The 12,214-nt window shown below is 48.4% G+C and overlaps 1 protein-coding gene across 12 annotated transcripts in view; it reads left to right on the plus strand.

The window, feature by feature from the left end:
- Positions 1-12,214, plus strand: part of DOCK3 (dedicator of cytokinesis 3) — a 296,560-nt gene that overhangs the window by 262,979 nt on the left and 21,367 nt on the right. For all 12 annotated transcript variants that reach the window (XM_072941347.1, XM_072941354.1, XM_072941349.1 and 9 more), the window contains 6 exons: positions 838-986; positions 5,484-5,570; positions 6,960-7,064; positions 10,421-10,562; positions 11,512-11,678; positions 11,832-11,918. In XM_072941347.1, coding sequence (XP_072797448.1) covers positions 838-986; positions 5,484-5,570; positions 6,960-7,064; positions 10,421-10,562; positions 11,512-11,678; positions 11,832-11,918 — 737 coding nt within the window. The remainder of the gene's footprint in view (positions 1-837; positions 987-5,483; positions 5,571-6,959; positions 7,065-10,420; positions 10,563-11,511; positions 11,679-11,831; positions 11,919-12,214) is intronic.

The following is a 12,214-nucleotide window of genomic DNA, read 5'->3' on the forward strand; positions in this document are numbered from 1 at the left end:
AGATTTGAATAAGGCCTTGAAGGCCAGGCAGAAGCTAGAACTAATTAACTTGCCAGTAGGAGACACCCACTAAAATGAGCAAATAGAACAGGAAGGAGCAGACTGTGGAATGAGGACCCTGAGCAGCAGCCATAATCCAGTGTGATTCACTCCTTGGGATTTAGGGAGCTGCAGTATTTATTTAGCTGCAGTAGTTTCATAAGCCCTCTCTAACTCCCCTACCTGTACGGGATGTGTCACTAGGCCTCTGCCCTGGGCCCAGCATCGACTTTAGTTTCCTCCAGGAATGGAGCCCATCACACAGTCATCAGCATATACACTTCTCCTCCCTGGTCCTTTTAGGAACAGTTGAGATGAGGAGAAACAGTCATTCCCAAGGCCATGGAAATGGAGGTCAGAAAATGGACCTGGAAGCACTGAGGCTGGCTTTGGGGGGCTGGGAAAAGCCTTGGTCCATGCTCACCCCTCACAGCCAGTTCTGAGAAAGTTAAAAGAGAAGCTTTAGTCAGTTGAGCAAAAAGGAACCCAGGAACTCACTCTGACATGTCAGTGTGTTCCAAAGCAAAGCAGCTTGTGCAGACTGTCAGGTAGCTGGGCCATACTGTATCTGCTGCTGGAGCAGATGGCCAGGCTGAGGGAGGAAGGTGTTGACTAGAATATTTGTTTCCTTCATGCTGTGGTCAAGGGCTGTTGGCTGGCTGGACAACCCCCTCTCTCTCAGCTTTGGTATATCCAGCATCCTTGACCTGGCTTGCACATGCCTTGCCCTGGCATGCTGCTTAGCCAGGTCCACTGGCACCTGGCTGCCCCTGGACCTCATATTGCCTGTCCCCACAGAGGCCGCATTCACACTGCTCCTCTACTGTGAGTTGCTGCAGTGGGAAGAACGGCCGCTTCGTGAATTCCTCCACTACCCATCCCAGACAGAGTGGCAGCGGAAAGAGGGACTGTGCCGCAAGATCATCCACTACTTCAACAAAGGCAAGGTAGGTGTTATTAGGCAGGGCTTTGAGCCCCTAAGCTTCTGCTGTACCGCGTGGCATTCATTGTCAGGATGGCAGCAGCTGCAGAGGGCGCTGTGTGGGGCGGTGAGAGGGTGGATGCCCACGTGTGTGCATTAGATTTGGAGGCAGCATGATTTTCTCTAGGGAAAAAAATAACAGCTTAATTCTGTGGCTTGGAAGCCAATTCCAGATTAGGGGTGTAAGAGACAAGCCCACATGCCAGCTTTGCATGTCTATAACTGCTGATGCTCCAAAGCAGGGGCTTCTGGGCCAGATTCACTTAAATTATTGTAGCTTTCTAGTCTGCCATGGAAAATGTGAGCTAAAAAATAAATGGATTTTAACCATAGCTGAAGAAGGCCTGTACTCCCTCTTACAGGGAGTTCTTGTCTTGGATTTCCCTTCCTCACAGCACAGCCTGGGCTCCGCTCATTAGGGTTATTCTCCATTAAACTTGATTCTGTGGAATTAGTAGACATTGTCAGCATTGGTTCAGACTTCCTTGGGGCTTCCCAGCTATTCTGCTCCCATCTCTGGGAGAGCTCCTTGTGGAGCCCTCTGACCATCATGTACTTTTGGGTGTGGCCCATGCACTGGAAAGGCTGGGGCTGTGTAACTTATTGAAGCTGTTTTCTCATTACTCAGCTTTGAGCATGTCTTGAAAAATAAGATCTTTCAGGCAACTGTAGTGACTGACCTCCTGACTTATATGGAAATTGGTTTTTTGAAATGAGATTTTTCATCATAAGAAAAAAGATTTAAACATTAATAGCTTTCACCCATAAACTGGAAAACATTCATCAATTTTACACAGCATAGAAGATTTCTGTGTTTGTCAGAAACATTCACCCATGTGAGGGAATGCACTGTAAGCAAGAACCTTCCCAAAACCTCAGGAGCGCTCATGTAACCCAGTCCAGAAAGAAGACCCATGCTTAGCTCTCAGCCAGCCACAGACGACTGACCCAAAGCCACCTCTCCTTGCTGGTTCAGGGATGGACTTAGAGTCCCATGCCAGCAAATTTTTAGCCTTGTCTTCCTGGCACCCGATCCACCTGGAGCTGCCACTTACCCGTATGCCCAGGAAGCCCTCCCAGCTTGAAAGTAATGGTATAAGCGTGGTGTGAGTGCCTCAGTGTTTTCAGCGTATTAGCTCTCTTTTCTTTCCATGAGTACAGAGTAGAGAGTTAGGCTAATCTGATTGAGCCTACCAGTGGGACATGTGAGCATTAGTGGTCCCCTTTTCATGCCACATGGCAGGCTTAAAGCTTAAATTGGGGAGAAGGGTATAGCTCAATGGTGGAGCGCATGCTTAGTATGCATGAGGTTCTGGGTTCAATCCCCAGTACCTCCATTAAAATAAATAAATAAATAACCCCCCCAACACCAAAAAAGGCTTAATATGAATAAAGTAATAAAATGCAAACCCTGCCTGAATATTGTAGATGAGCAGGAACTGGCGGGCTGGGAGGTCCCATGGGCCACCTTCTTGGGGATCTCTCCCTCCTTCCAGCATCCCTGCCTTTGCTGTGACTTTCTGGGGCAGCAGGTTCTGTGTTGAGTACAGACCACTCAGTGAGCCTTTTCATGAGCTTATCCTCAAAGGGGTATTTATCAGATTCATTCTCTTGTTTTCATACAGAAGGCCCACTTTTTCTATTTCTGTGCCTCAGTACCTGATGGAGCCACTGGGTAGGGCTAACCAGTTCTCTTGAAAGCATTCAGGGTTTTTTTTTTTTTTTTGAGGGGGGACATTGTTTTGGGGGTTTTTTTTAATGGCTCCAGAAAAGCAAAACCTGGCTGCTGCAGGAAAAGTGCTCCTGTAGGGTTATTAGTGCCAGGAGGAAAGCTACCTTGGCAGCAGGAAGAGGGCAGAAACGGAGGCTGCCAGAGGGGCCGGTAAAGGGGTTCTAACCCCCAGCACTTCCAGCATACCCTGCCTTGCAAGCCACGCCCTCCTAACTTTTTTTCCACACACTCCAACCTCTCTGTTACCTGCCTTGTACAGACAACCCAGTCTCCTTCGGTCCTTTCCTGAGTATCCAGAAGGACTGAATTAGACGTTCAATTCATGATCAGAGCCTAGCCCTGGGTATTCTCTCTAGTGGTTGTGGTTAACCTAGGAACCTGCTCCAAGGTGAGTTGGGCTTTGATCACAGAGGGTCAGCTCCTCCAGACCAGACAAGGAGAGAGGGACGCTCCAAAGGGTGTGGCATAGTGGGAGTTAAAAGAAGGAAGGAGAGGGATGAAGATGGGAGCTGGTGTTTCATCCCAGGGCAGAGGGAGTGGACAGGAAGGGAAGCTGGACAGAGGCTTCGGACCCCTTTATCTGGCTTACACACCATCAGGACTGAACCAGCCTTCTCTGAGGGGGCAGGCTTGTACCCCCCTGCCTGAGGGTTGCTATTGCTTACACTCCTTTGAAGGAATGAAGAGTCTGTTGCTCCTGTTATGTTGTTTGTAGACAGAGGTAAAAAGACTGCCAGTCTGGAGTCCTAGACTTTTGCCTTCCTTTCCAGTTTGATTAGAGTGAGCCCTAAGTCATTGCAACTTTTATGCCGTCAGCGGGGCAACAAGGATGTGTAAACACACGCCTGCCCAAGCTGGTAGAAGTGATTGTATTTCAAACACTGGTGAGGAATTTTAGAGCTGACTTTGCCTCCTGCCAGAAGGAAGGAAACCAAGAGAAAAGATGTAGGTGGGGAGGCATTATACCTGCAGCACATTCCCTTCCTGTGTTCAAAGATAGCTCTTAAAACTCCCAGACCCACCAGCACAACCCCTCAAGGCTGACAGAGTGTTTTAAAACTCTTGGTCCTGGCTGACTCTTGGGCTGTGGGAGCGGGCATAGAGCAGCAGGGCTATGAATTAGGCCAGAGATGCCAGCAAGGCAGATAAGCCCTGATCCTAGTAAGCGAGCAGACCCGCTTTACTGGGAGCTGCCGTCAGCAGGCAGAGTGCCTTTAGCCCCATGTGGGGCCCTCGTCACCTAAATGCGCAGTTTCCCGTGGGGCACTCCTGGCGAGCTGGCTGTCCGTCTGCACACAGCTCAGCTGCTTAGCCAACCCCCTTGGAGCTGCCTGCCAGGCAGACTCTTTCATGGGCCCTTCGCTAAAACCTGCCCAGGCAGCACTTGGAGCCAAAAAGACAAAGGACATGTGCCCCCATGAAAGCTATGATATGGAAGTACAAAAGGCTTTTTAGCTCTCTGAGGCAGAGGCATTGTGTTGGAGCAGGGAGTCAGGGTCTATTTAAAATCCTATTTGTTTTGTTTCAGTATTTTTAATTGGCCCTGCAGTTCAATCCATATGGCATTAATTTCTTCAAAGGATGGAAATAACATGCTCTTTTTAAGAAACACAGTCCCACATGAAATAGAGCTGTTCTTCTCCCTGATGCTATTTCAAACCAATTTTTTAAACATAGTCCTTATTAAACACTCATATTGAAATATTTATGGGTAAAATTATATGATGTCTGAGATTTGCTTTCAAAACTGTGGGGAGGAGTAGATGGGTGGGGTATGAATGATCCAAGACTGACTATGAGTTGGTCATTGTTGAGGCTGGGTGATAAGTATCTAGGGGTTCATTCTTCTATTTTTCTATATGCTTTAATTTTTCCTATAATAAAAAATTTTGATCATTAGTTAGAAGTTGAGGAGAAGAGCCTGGCTAAAATATCAAGTAAACCTATAGCACTCAATCTAACCAAGAAAGAAAGCACTATATTAAAAAGAGGAGGAAATGGGCAATATTGCCCCTTAGTGAAGGCCACTGCAGCCCTCCTCAGGCACCTGTTAGATGGACCTATCACTGTAACAGGAGCCACACCACAGAAACAGCCAGGGGCCTTGCCAGGCAAGGATCATCTGATGCCTACTCTAAAATTTGAGTATTTCTATAAAGTAAATTGTCAGGCTTACTCCCAAGTCCTTGGGTAGCCACTTCCTGCTCGGTGTCCATAATTTGTTTCTAAACTTAAATGATCTTAATTTAAAAGTCATTGTTTCCTTCATTAACTCATTAAATCAATCTTTACTGAGTACCTTCTCCTGCCTGGCACTGTTCTAGACTCTGAGGGTAGAGTATATAAGCAGGATTCCTGCCCTCATGCAGTTTGTCATCTAACTGAGAGTAATACAACATAAAAGTAAGTATTTTTTAAAATAAGATGCTTACAGGGTAATGAAACAGAGAATGGGCAAGTGTCTGTCCTTGGCAAGGTAGTCAGGGAAAGGCCTCTTGGAGGTGGAAACATTTGAGTAGAAACCTACTCACAGAGGTGGAAAGCTCTGCCTTGAGCCAGAAAGCCACTGGGCGGTGTATTGTGCTCCACAAATTGGTTCTGAGCATATGTTCTTTGTGACATACGAGTTGCAGGAGGCCTTTGGTTGTGCCCTCTGATGTGTTTGATATGGGCTTGGGCCATTCCGTGGATGCTTGAAATGCTGAAGCCTTGTTCCTATTTCTGACACAGAGCTGGGAGTTTGGGATCCCACTGTGCAGGGAGCTGGCATGTCAGTATGAGAGTCTCTACGATTATCAGAGCCTCAGCTGGATTCGGGTGAGCTTTGCCCCTTCCCCTACCCCAACCCTGACTCGGGGAGAGAGCACTTTGCTGGCATCAACTTCTGAGGGAGCATTCATTGTGGGCCCAGCCCTTGGTTTAGTGCTGTGGACAGTACAAGAGAAGCAGAGGCCAAGGTTCCTGCCCTCAAGAATGCTTGCATTCTGGCTGGGGAACCAAAGCTCGCACCTGACAAATGATTCTATGATCCAGCCCAAAGGGCCACTGGTGCGCAGGGAAGAGAGAAGCAGCATACGCAGGACGGGATGGGGGTTTCAGGGAGGAGGTGGAAGAAGCTTTTCCTGCAATGATTTTGTTCAGGGATGCTTCATCTGAAAACTTTATAAGATCTTTCCCTGCTTTGGCTTATGGTCACTTCTAAGCACCCAAGTAAGGGAAGTTTTTATTCCCTTCTTTGATGCAAAATATTCAGAATTAAGTGAAATGGACTTTGAAGATTTCCATAAAATTTCCCCTAGTTTCTGGTGCTGGGTTATGAATCATAACAGCTGCTAACTTCATTGGCAAAGAGAAGTCAAGAGCCTCAGTTCATCCTCCTCTTGCATCCTCATCGGCATGGCTAGCTCTGCTGTGTCCCCTAATCCTCACCAGGATTTGGGCCTATATAGTAGATGTGGTTCTCTAGCAGTAGCTTTTTGGTTGGTCTTTGAAGGCCACTGCTCCCTGGCAGGCTAGTTTGATTGAGTGAGTTAGAGCTGTCTTCCCAATCAAAGTTCAGTGAGTTTCTCTGGATGTGAAGTCAGGTGATCCAAGAGTAAAAAACTTATCAGCTAATTGCAGACATCATGGTTATTTTTTGTTCAACTTTTAAAATTTTAAATCTCCTAAATGGGAATCAGTACCAGTGATGCTGGCAACTAAGCCTTGCTCACTCTGTTAGCATCTTCATTCAGATGATCAATGAACAAGAGCAGTGCATTTGGACTGATGGAAAATGGTGCTGAGAATTGCTGTTAGCCACCTATAAGCAACACTAGCCAGAGGTCAGTTGGTATAGTATCAGTCAAAACCAGGAATCCCTCTCCAAAAAAAAAAAAATCCCATGTTAAGTGTGTGCCCCTGAAAGTACAGCAAGCCTGGTCTCTGTAGGGCTGGGTCTGCTCACTGGGAAGGACACTCAGGGCAGCCTCTCAGGCGTGTCCCTCCTCCACCGTCAGGTGACGATGGAGAGAAAGGGCTTCAGCCTGTTCCATCAGGCAGCTCTTGGAGGAGAGGTTGATCATGGCTTGGGGTTCACTTTTCATCTAGATTGAGTCACCATATTCTCTTTCCAAAAGACAGTGTCTCTTTGGGCCTGGGAGAACTTGCTTCAGACACTCCTAGCAGTCAGGCCAACCTGAAGGCAACTGCCTTTCTTGTTCACAGAAAATGGAGGCCAGCTACTATGACAACATCATGGAGCAGCAACGCCTGGAGCCGGAGTTCTTTCGCGTGGGCTTCTATGGCAGGAAGTTTCCTTTCTTCCTTCGGGTGAGTTCATTCAGGTAGTCACAAGAGTTTCTATCATATTTTACACATAATTCATTTATAATTTTTTTCACTGTTTTCCCTATTCTACTGAATACTTGTTTTTGAAGGACTGACCAGTCAATAAAAAACACTTGGCTTTGACTGGACTGGCTACCAACTTTAGACTCTGTTTTACTCTGCTATATTTTGTAGCAACCTGGAATGTATGAGGGTGGTTTTCTTACTAAATCAACGAAGTTCCTTCAGGAAATGACCAGGTTCTGAGAATGTCTCATAGGTATGTTTAGAAACCTTCCAACTTCTGCTTCCAGTGCCTGGAATCCTCCATTGTGACTGTTCTCAGCCAGGCAGGACATCAGTACAGTCCTGACCTCAACAGTAGGCTGGCCTTTTAGCATTTGTCATTTAAGATGAAGGTCCTTCCTCCTACCTGTGCTATAGTCTGTGCAGCCAGGATAGAGAACTGTTGATTTGCGATTTTTGTTTTCTTCATTCAGCACAGCCCAGAGGCTCCAGGATGAGCCAGCCTGGGCTTGTAGGCTGTGGCCCATAGGGATTTGTTGTTCTTAGATGACCTAAGTGAATCTGTGCTGATGAAAGGGCCCTGGGGCTGCAGTCAAGACCTAAGACTAGCTCTGATTGTCCCCAGTTCTAATGTCTTACTAAGGTTCAGGGTCCACAAGTCTCAAGAAGCAGCTGGGGAAGCTCAGAATTCAGTGATATGTTTGGGATTCTGTCTTATTGGAGAAATTGCTTTAGCCAATGAGCAATAATAAGCTTGGTATCGAAGGTCAACTGGGCTTAATGGCTCCTTAAAAAAAAAAAAGTCTGCTAAGCAACAGAGTCCAGGCTGACCACATTTTAGATAGAAGGCTGGTCAACTTGCTCTTTTCCTGGGCAGTAACATTCTAGGCTATAAAAGAGAAATGATTTCTGTGGCAACTAGTAATAGTGACAGAGACAGCATGCGCACTGCCCGATTGTGATCCCCATTCCACAAGAATGTTTCTAGTAGCAGAATGTGAGTGAGTAGAGTTTCTCCTCTGGAAACTGAACCTCCTTCACTCTTGTTACCATCCGGCCCATGTTTGTTGCCGCATCAGCGTGGATCCTACAGCAGCAGTAGAGGTAGATGTCAGCAGAAGAGGAAGAAGGAATTGTACAAGGAATTGTACAAAAGCATTTCTAGAAAGCCTTTTGATAAGCTAATGATTCTGGCCCTGTAACTCATTTCCATTTTACCTTTGCAAATTATGCCTTATTGTCATTTTCTTCTCCTGTTTAGTTCCACAATTTGTACATTATTAGCCAGACTTTACTTCCAAGCATCATTATTTGGGGTATTACAAAATCAGGCTGTGGTGTCCCCCATTTCTGTCCCTGTCAAGCAGGAGGTCTCCATCATGGTTCGACCTGACTCCCTCCTGTCATGCTCATGTCAGAGGGCGCACCAGTGTCTCAGGTCTCTCAGAGCTTTCTGACAAGTAGGACCTGGCATAGAACCTACACCTGAGGCATTCCATATAATGTTCAGAAGTGACAGTCTAAATGTTCAAATGTGTTTCGAGGGTGCTGGTAATGGAGGAAAAATAACAAGGGGTGTTAGGAAGTGTCACCCATCAGTCCATCCTCTTCTCCACAGAAGGAGCTCTGTTTCATGCATACAAATCTGCCTGGCCTGGCCACATGCTGCCTTCCCCTCCCTCATCTGCTCAGTTCATCTGTGGCAAATGGAAGACATCCAGCGGAGGTGGCCGTTTGCCTTGTAAATGGCAAGGACAAATGTAAAGCAGTGGTGGCCAGATCTGTCTTGTGTGGGGATACTGATGCTCTTGCCTGAGCAGATTTGAAACCAACAACCAGCCTCAAGGTCAATGCTATGTCCCTTCCTCCTACTGGGTCTTCCCCAGAAGGCTAGGCCACTCTTTCACCGTCCCTGAAAACCTAGGCCATCTATTACTTTAAGCCCTGTCAGCTTGAGTCTCTGGACCATCTGCCTGCCCTGCTTCACAGATGTGATTATCTACTAAATCCGCTTGGAGACAGGAAAATATCCAGCCCTCCCTTCTTGGGGGAATTTCTCTTTCTCTTCATTTGACCCATGATCAGACACTGGTGAGGCCTGTACATTTTTGAGTGGATATGAAAAGGCCAGTTTGTCACAGTTGCCTTCTTTGTCAGCTCTGCTTATCAAGCAAGTGTCTCTGTCTTTTGACTACTGGCCTGTTCCACTGGAGAGGCCATCCTGCTCCTCCTGACCTTGACCTCCCTTCCAGTGTTACCCTTCCATTCTGATCCATCTGGTCATGTGGCCTACCCTTAGCTGAGTTCTCCCATAGTAGGAGAAGAAGTGAAAAGTGGGCAGATTTCTTGTTCCAAAAAGGCTGAAGTCATCCACAGCCTGGCCTGTGATTATCTCTGTACCGGAAAGCGTAAGCTGGCCCTGTGGAACCTCTCCCTCTCTCCTCCTCTGCCTCACACTATATGTCAAAGAATCTGATGAGGCAGCTAGATGGGCAAACAGATGTCCCCAGAGGGCTTCAGAGGAACCTTCTCCAGCCACTCACTCTTGACCCACCATGAGGTAGTCAGAGCAGCAGGGCTGAGGGTGCTTTATCCTGCTTTCAGTCCACAAAGAGAAAAACTGAGACCTAACCCATACCAAGTATGATGTAACATGAGGTTTGAAGAAATGTGTAGTTAGAATGATGTTCTGCTGACACAGTTGCAACGGAATTGCTGTCAGAGGGGTTTATTAATGCTCTCTGGACACTGGGAAGAATTTAGACTGTTTCTCCCAGCTGACAAAAGTGATCCTTCAAAAGCACACACCTGATCACTGCCCATTTCTTAATGGCACCCATAGCAGTACCCTGTGGCACACACCTGCAGGCCTCTTTGGTCACCTTCCCACCCGTTCTCCATAAGCACCTTCTTTCTAGCTGTGCCTTTTCCTGTCTTGGCTGTTGTTACCCTGGTTGTCATTGTACACACATAGATTGCCCCCCACTGTTCACTGCTACGCTAACCCAGGTGCACTTTTCCGGACCCTTTCCAGGCCTGGCTGTTTCCAGAATCCCACTTCCCCCCCTGCAACCTTGAATCCCTTCCTGAGTGAGGTGCCCTCCCTCCTCCGAGCCTCCTGCAGCCTGTGCCCTGCCTCCCACCCTGGGCTACCACATCACAGTGCACTTCTCCCTTCTCTCCCTCTCCCTTCTTGACCGTATTTCACCTTAAGGGGCAGAGACTGAGTGCTGTGCACCACGCCTGCCACAGAGGCTCCAAGGACATGCTTGTGAGATGAGGGGGTGGGGGCTGCAGGCGAGGTATGGAGTGTGCTCTCCTGTTTGTGGCAGAACAAAGAATATGTGTGCCGTGGCCACGACTACGAGAGGCTGGAGGCCTTCCAGCAGAGGATGCTCAGCGAGTTCCCACAGGCCGTCGCCATGCAGCACCCCAACCACCCTGATGATGCCATCCTGCAGTGTGACGCCCAGTGTATCTTTTGACACTTGGTCGGGGGAGGAGGGCTGGGGCCCTGGGAGGTGCAACCCACCCAGACAGCTGCCCCTCTGCCATGGTGTCAGCCTTACAGGCTAGGTTACCCATCAGTCCTGAACCAGAGTGTGTCCTTACTACGGACCCACACTTAGCAGAGCTCTCGGCTGGCTCCTGCCAGCGCCTTAGTCCTCACCCTGCCCTCCGAAGGGCCTGCCTAGACAGCCAGCAGCCATCACTGTGGACTCTTGCCACAGGGTTACTACCACTTACTTCTGTGCCCTGCTCCACTCCCATGTACACCTCTTGTTACCCGGAGCCTTTGTCAGGAGGACTGAGGCACAGCTCTGGGGTTGGGGCAGAGGGAGTGCGGAAGAGATGGGGAGTGCCTATTGTCTTAGTGGCACTTGCAAGTCTGAATGCAAACACTGGCCTGCCCCCTGTCCCTCACACACAGCTTTCTTAGAGACCTCATGACTGTCACCATGACTGGGAAGCTTTTTCCAGAGAAAGGAGGGCTGGTGGGGTCCTATGTGTTCTCTCTCCAGAGACCCCAGAGAGTATTTTATTAAAGGGTTGTTTTGCAGTAAATATAGTTTATCTACAGTGAGTGGGCAGGCCAGGCCCTTGCAACTTTCTCATTCCTGTGGGGTAGGCACCTGCATTCTCCTGAACCCTTTCCCTTCTTTCTTAAAGGGGCACTGAGGAGCACCTGGCTATTGACATCTCACCATGGCTGAGTGCTCGGAGACTCACTACTGGAGCAGGGAGCAGGGCAGAGGGAGATTTGGTCTAACTGTATTTGGGTCTGATCTGCCCTTTGAAATGCTGCTTTTACCATTAGAGAACAGGGGCTGTGGTGTCCTTCTCTCCTTTGGGGAGATGACAGGAGTCAGCCACTCAGGTCCATCTCTTTCAAGTCTGGGGTTCTCCTTCACTTCCTGCCCAGACTTGCAGATCTATGCAGTGACACCCATTCCAGATTATGTGGACGTCCTGCAGATGGACAGGGTCCCGGATCGTGTTAAGAGCTTCTACCGCGTCAACAATGTGAGGAAGTTCCGGTACGACAGGCCTTTTCACAAAGGCCCCAAGGACAAGGAGAATGAATTCAAGGTGAACAAATCTAGGGAAGCAGGGACAGCGTTTATAGTGAGGCCAGCAGCAAGCCCCACTTTCTCAGGAACTCATCAGTGTCTCATCCTTCGGGCAGGTGGGGTGTGGTAAAAATTGCCTAATGGCCTGAACCTACCTGTGCCTTCCCTGCAGAGCCTGTGGATCGAGCGCACCACTCTGACCCTGACCCACAGCTTGCCTGGCATCTCTCGGTGGTTCGAAGTGGAGAGGAGAGAACTGGTGAGCCACATTTCAGATGGCGCTGATATTCTCAGCAGCTCCCTTAGCCCTTGCTTTGGGGGCCTTTCTCTACAGACTGTAGAAGGAGAATGCTCTGGCCACCTGCCTGCCTAGGATGCCACAGGCAGTCCTGTGCCGGAGGCTTTGTGCCCCTTCCTTCTCTCATGTAATCGTCACAGCACCCCTAGGCAGCATGTGTTTTTGTTCTCTCAATTTACAAATGTTAAATCCGTTCTCTGAGATCGAGGAAGCCAGAGCTCTCTGACTTCAGAACCAGTGCTTGTCACTATTTACTG

This window comes from Vicugna pacos, chromosome 17, assembly GCF_048564905.1.
Source record: "Vicugna pacos chromosome 17, VicPac4, whole genome shotgun sequence".
Taxonomy (NCBI): Eukaryota; Metazoa; Chordata; class Mammalia; order Artiodactyla; family Camelidae; genus Vicugna; species Vicugna pacos.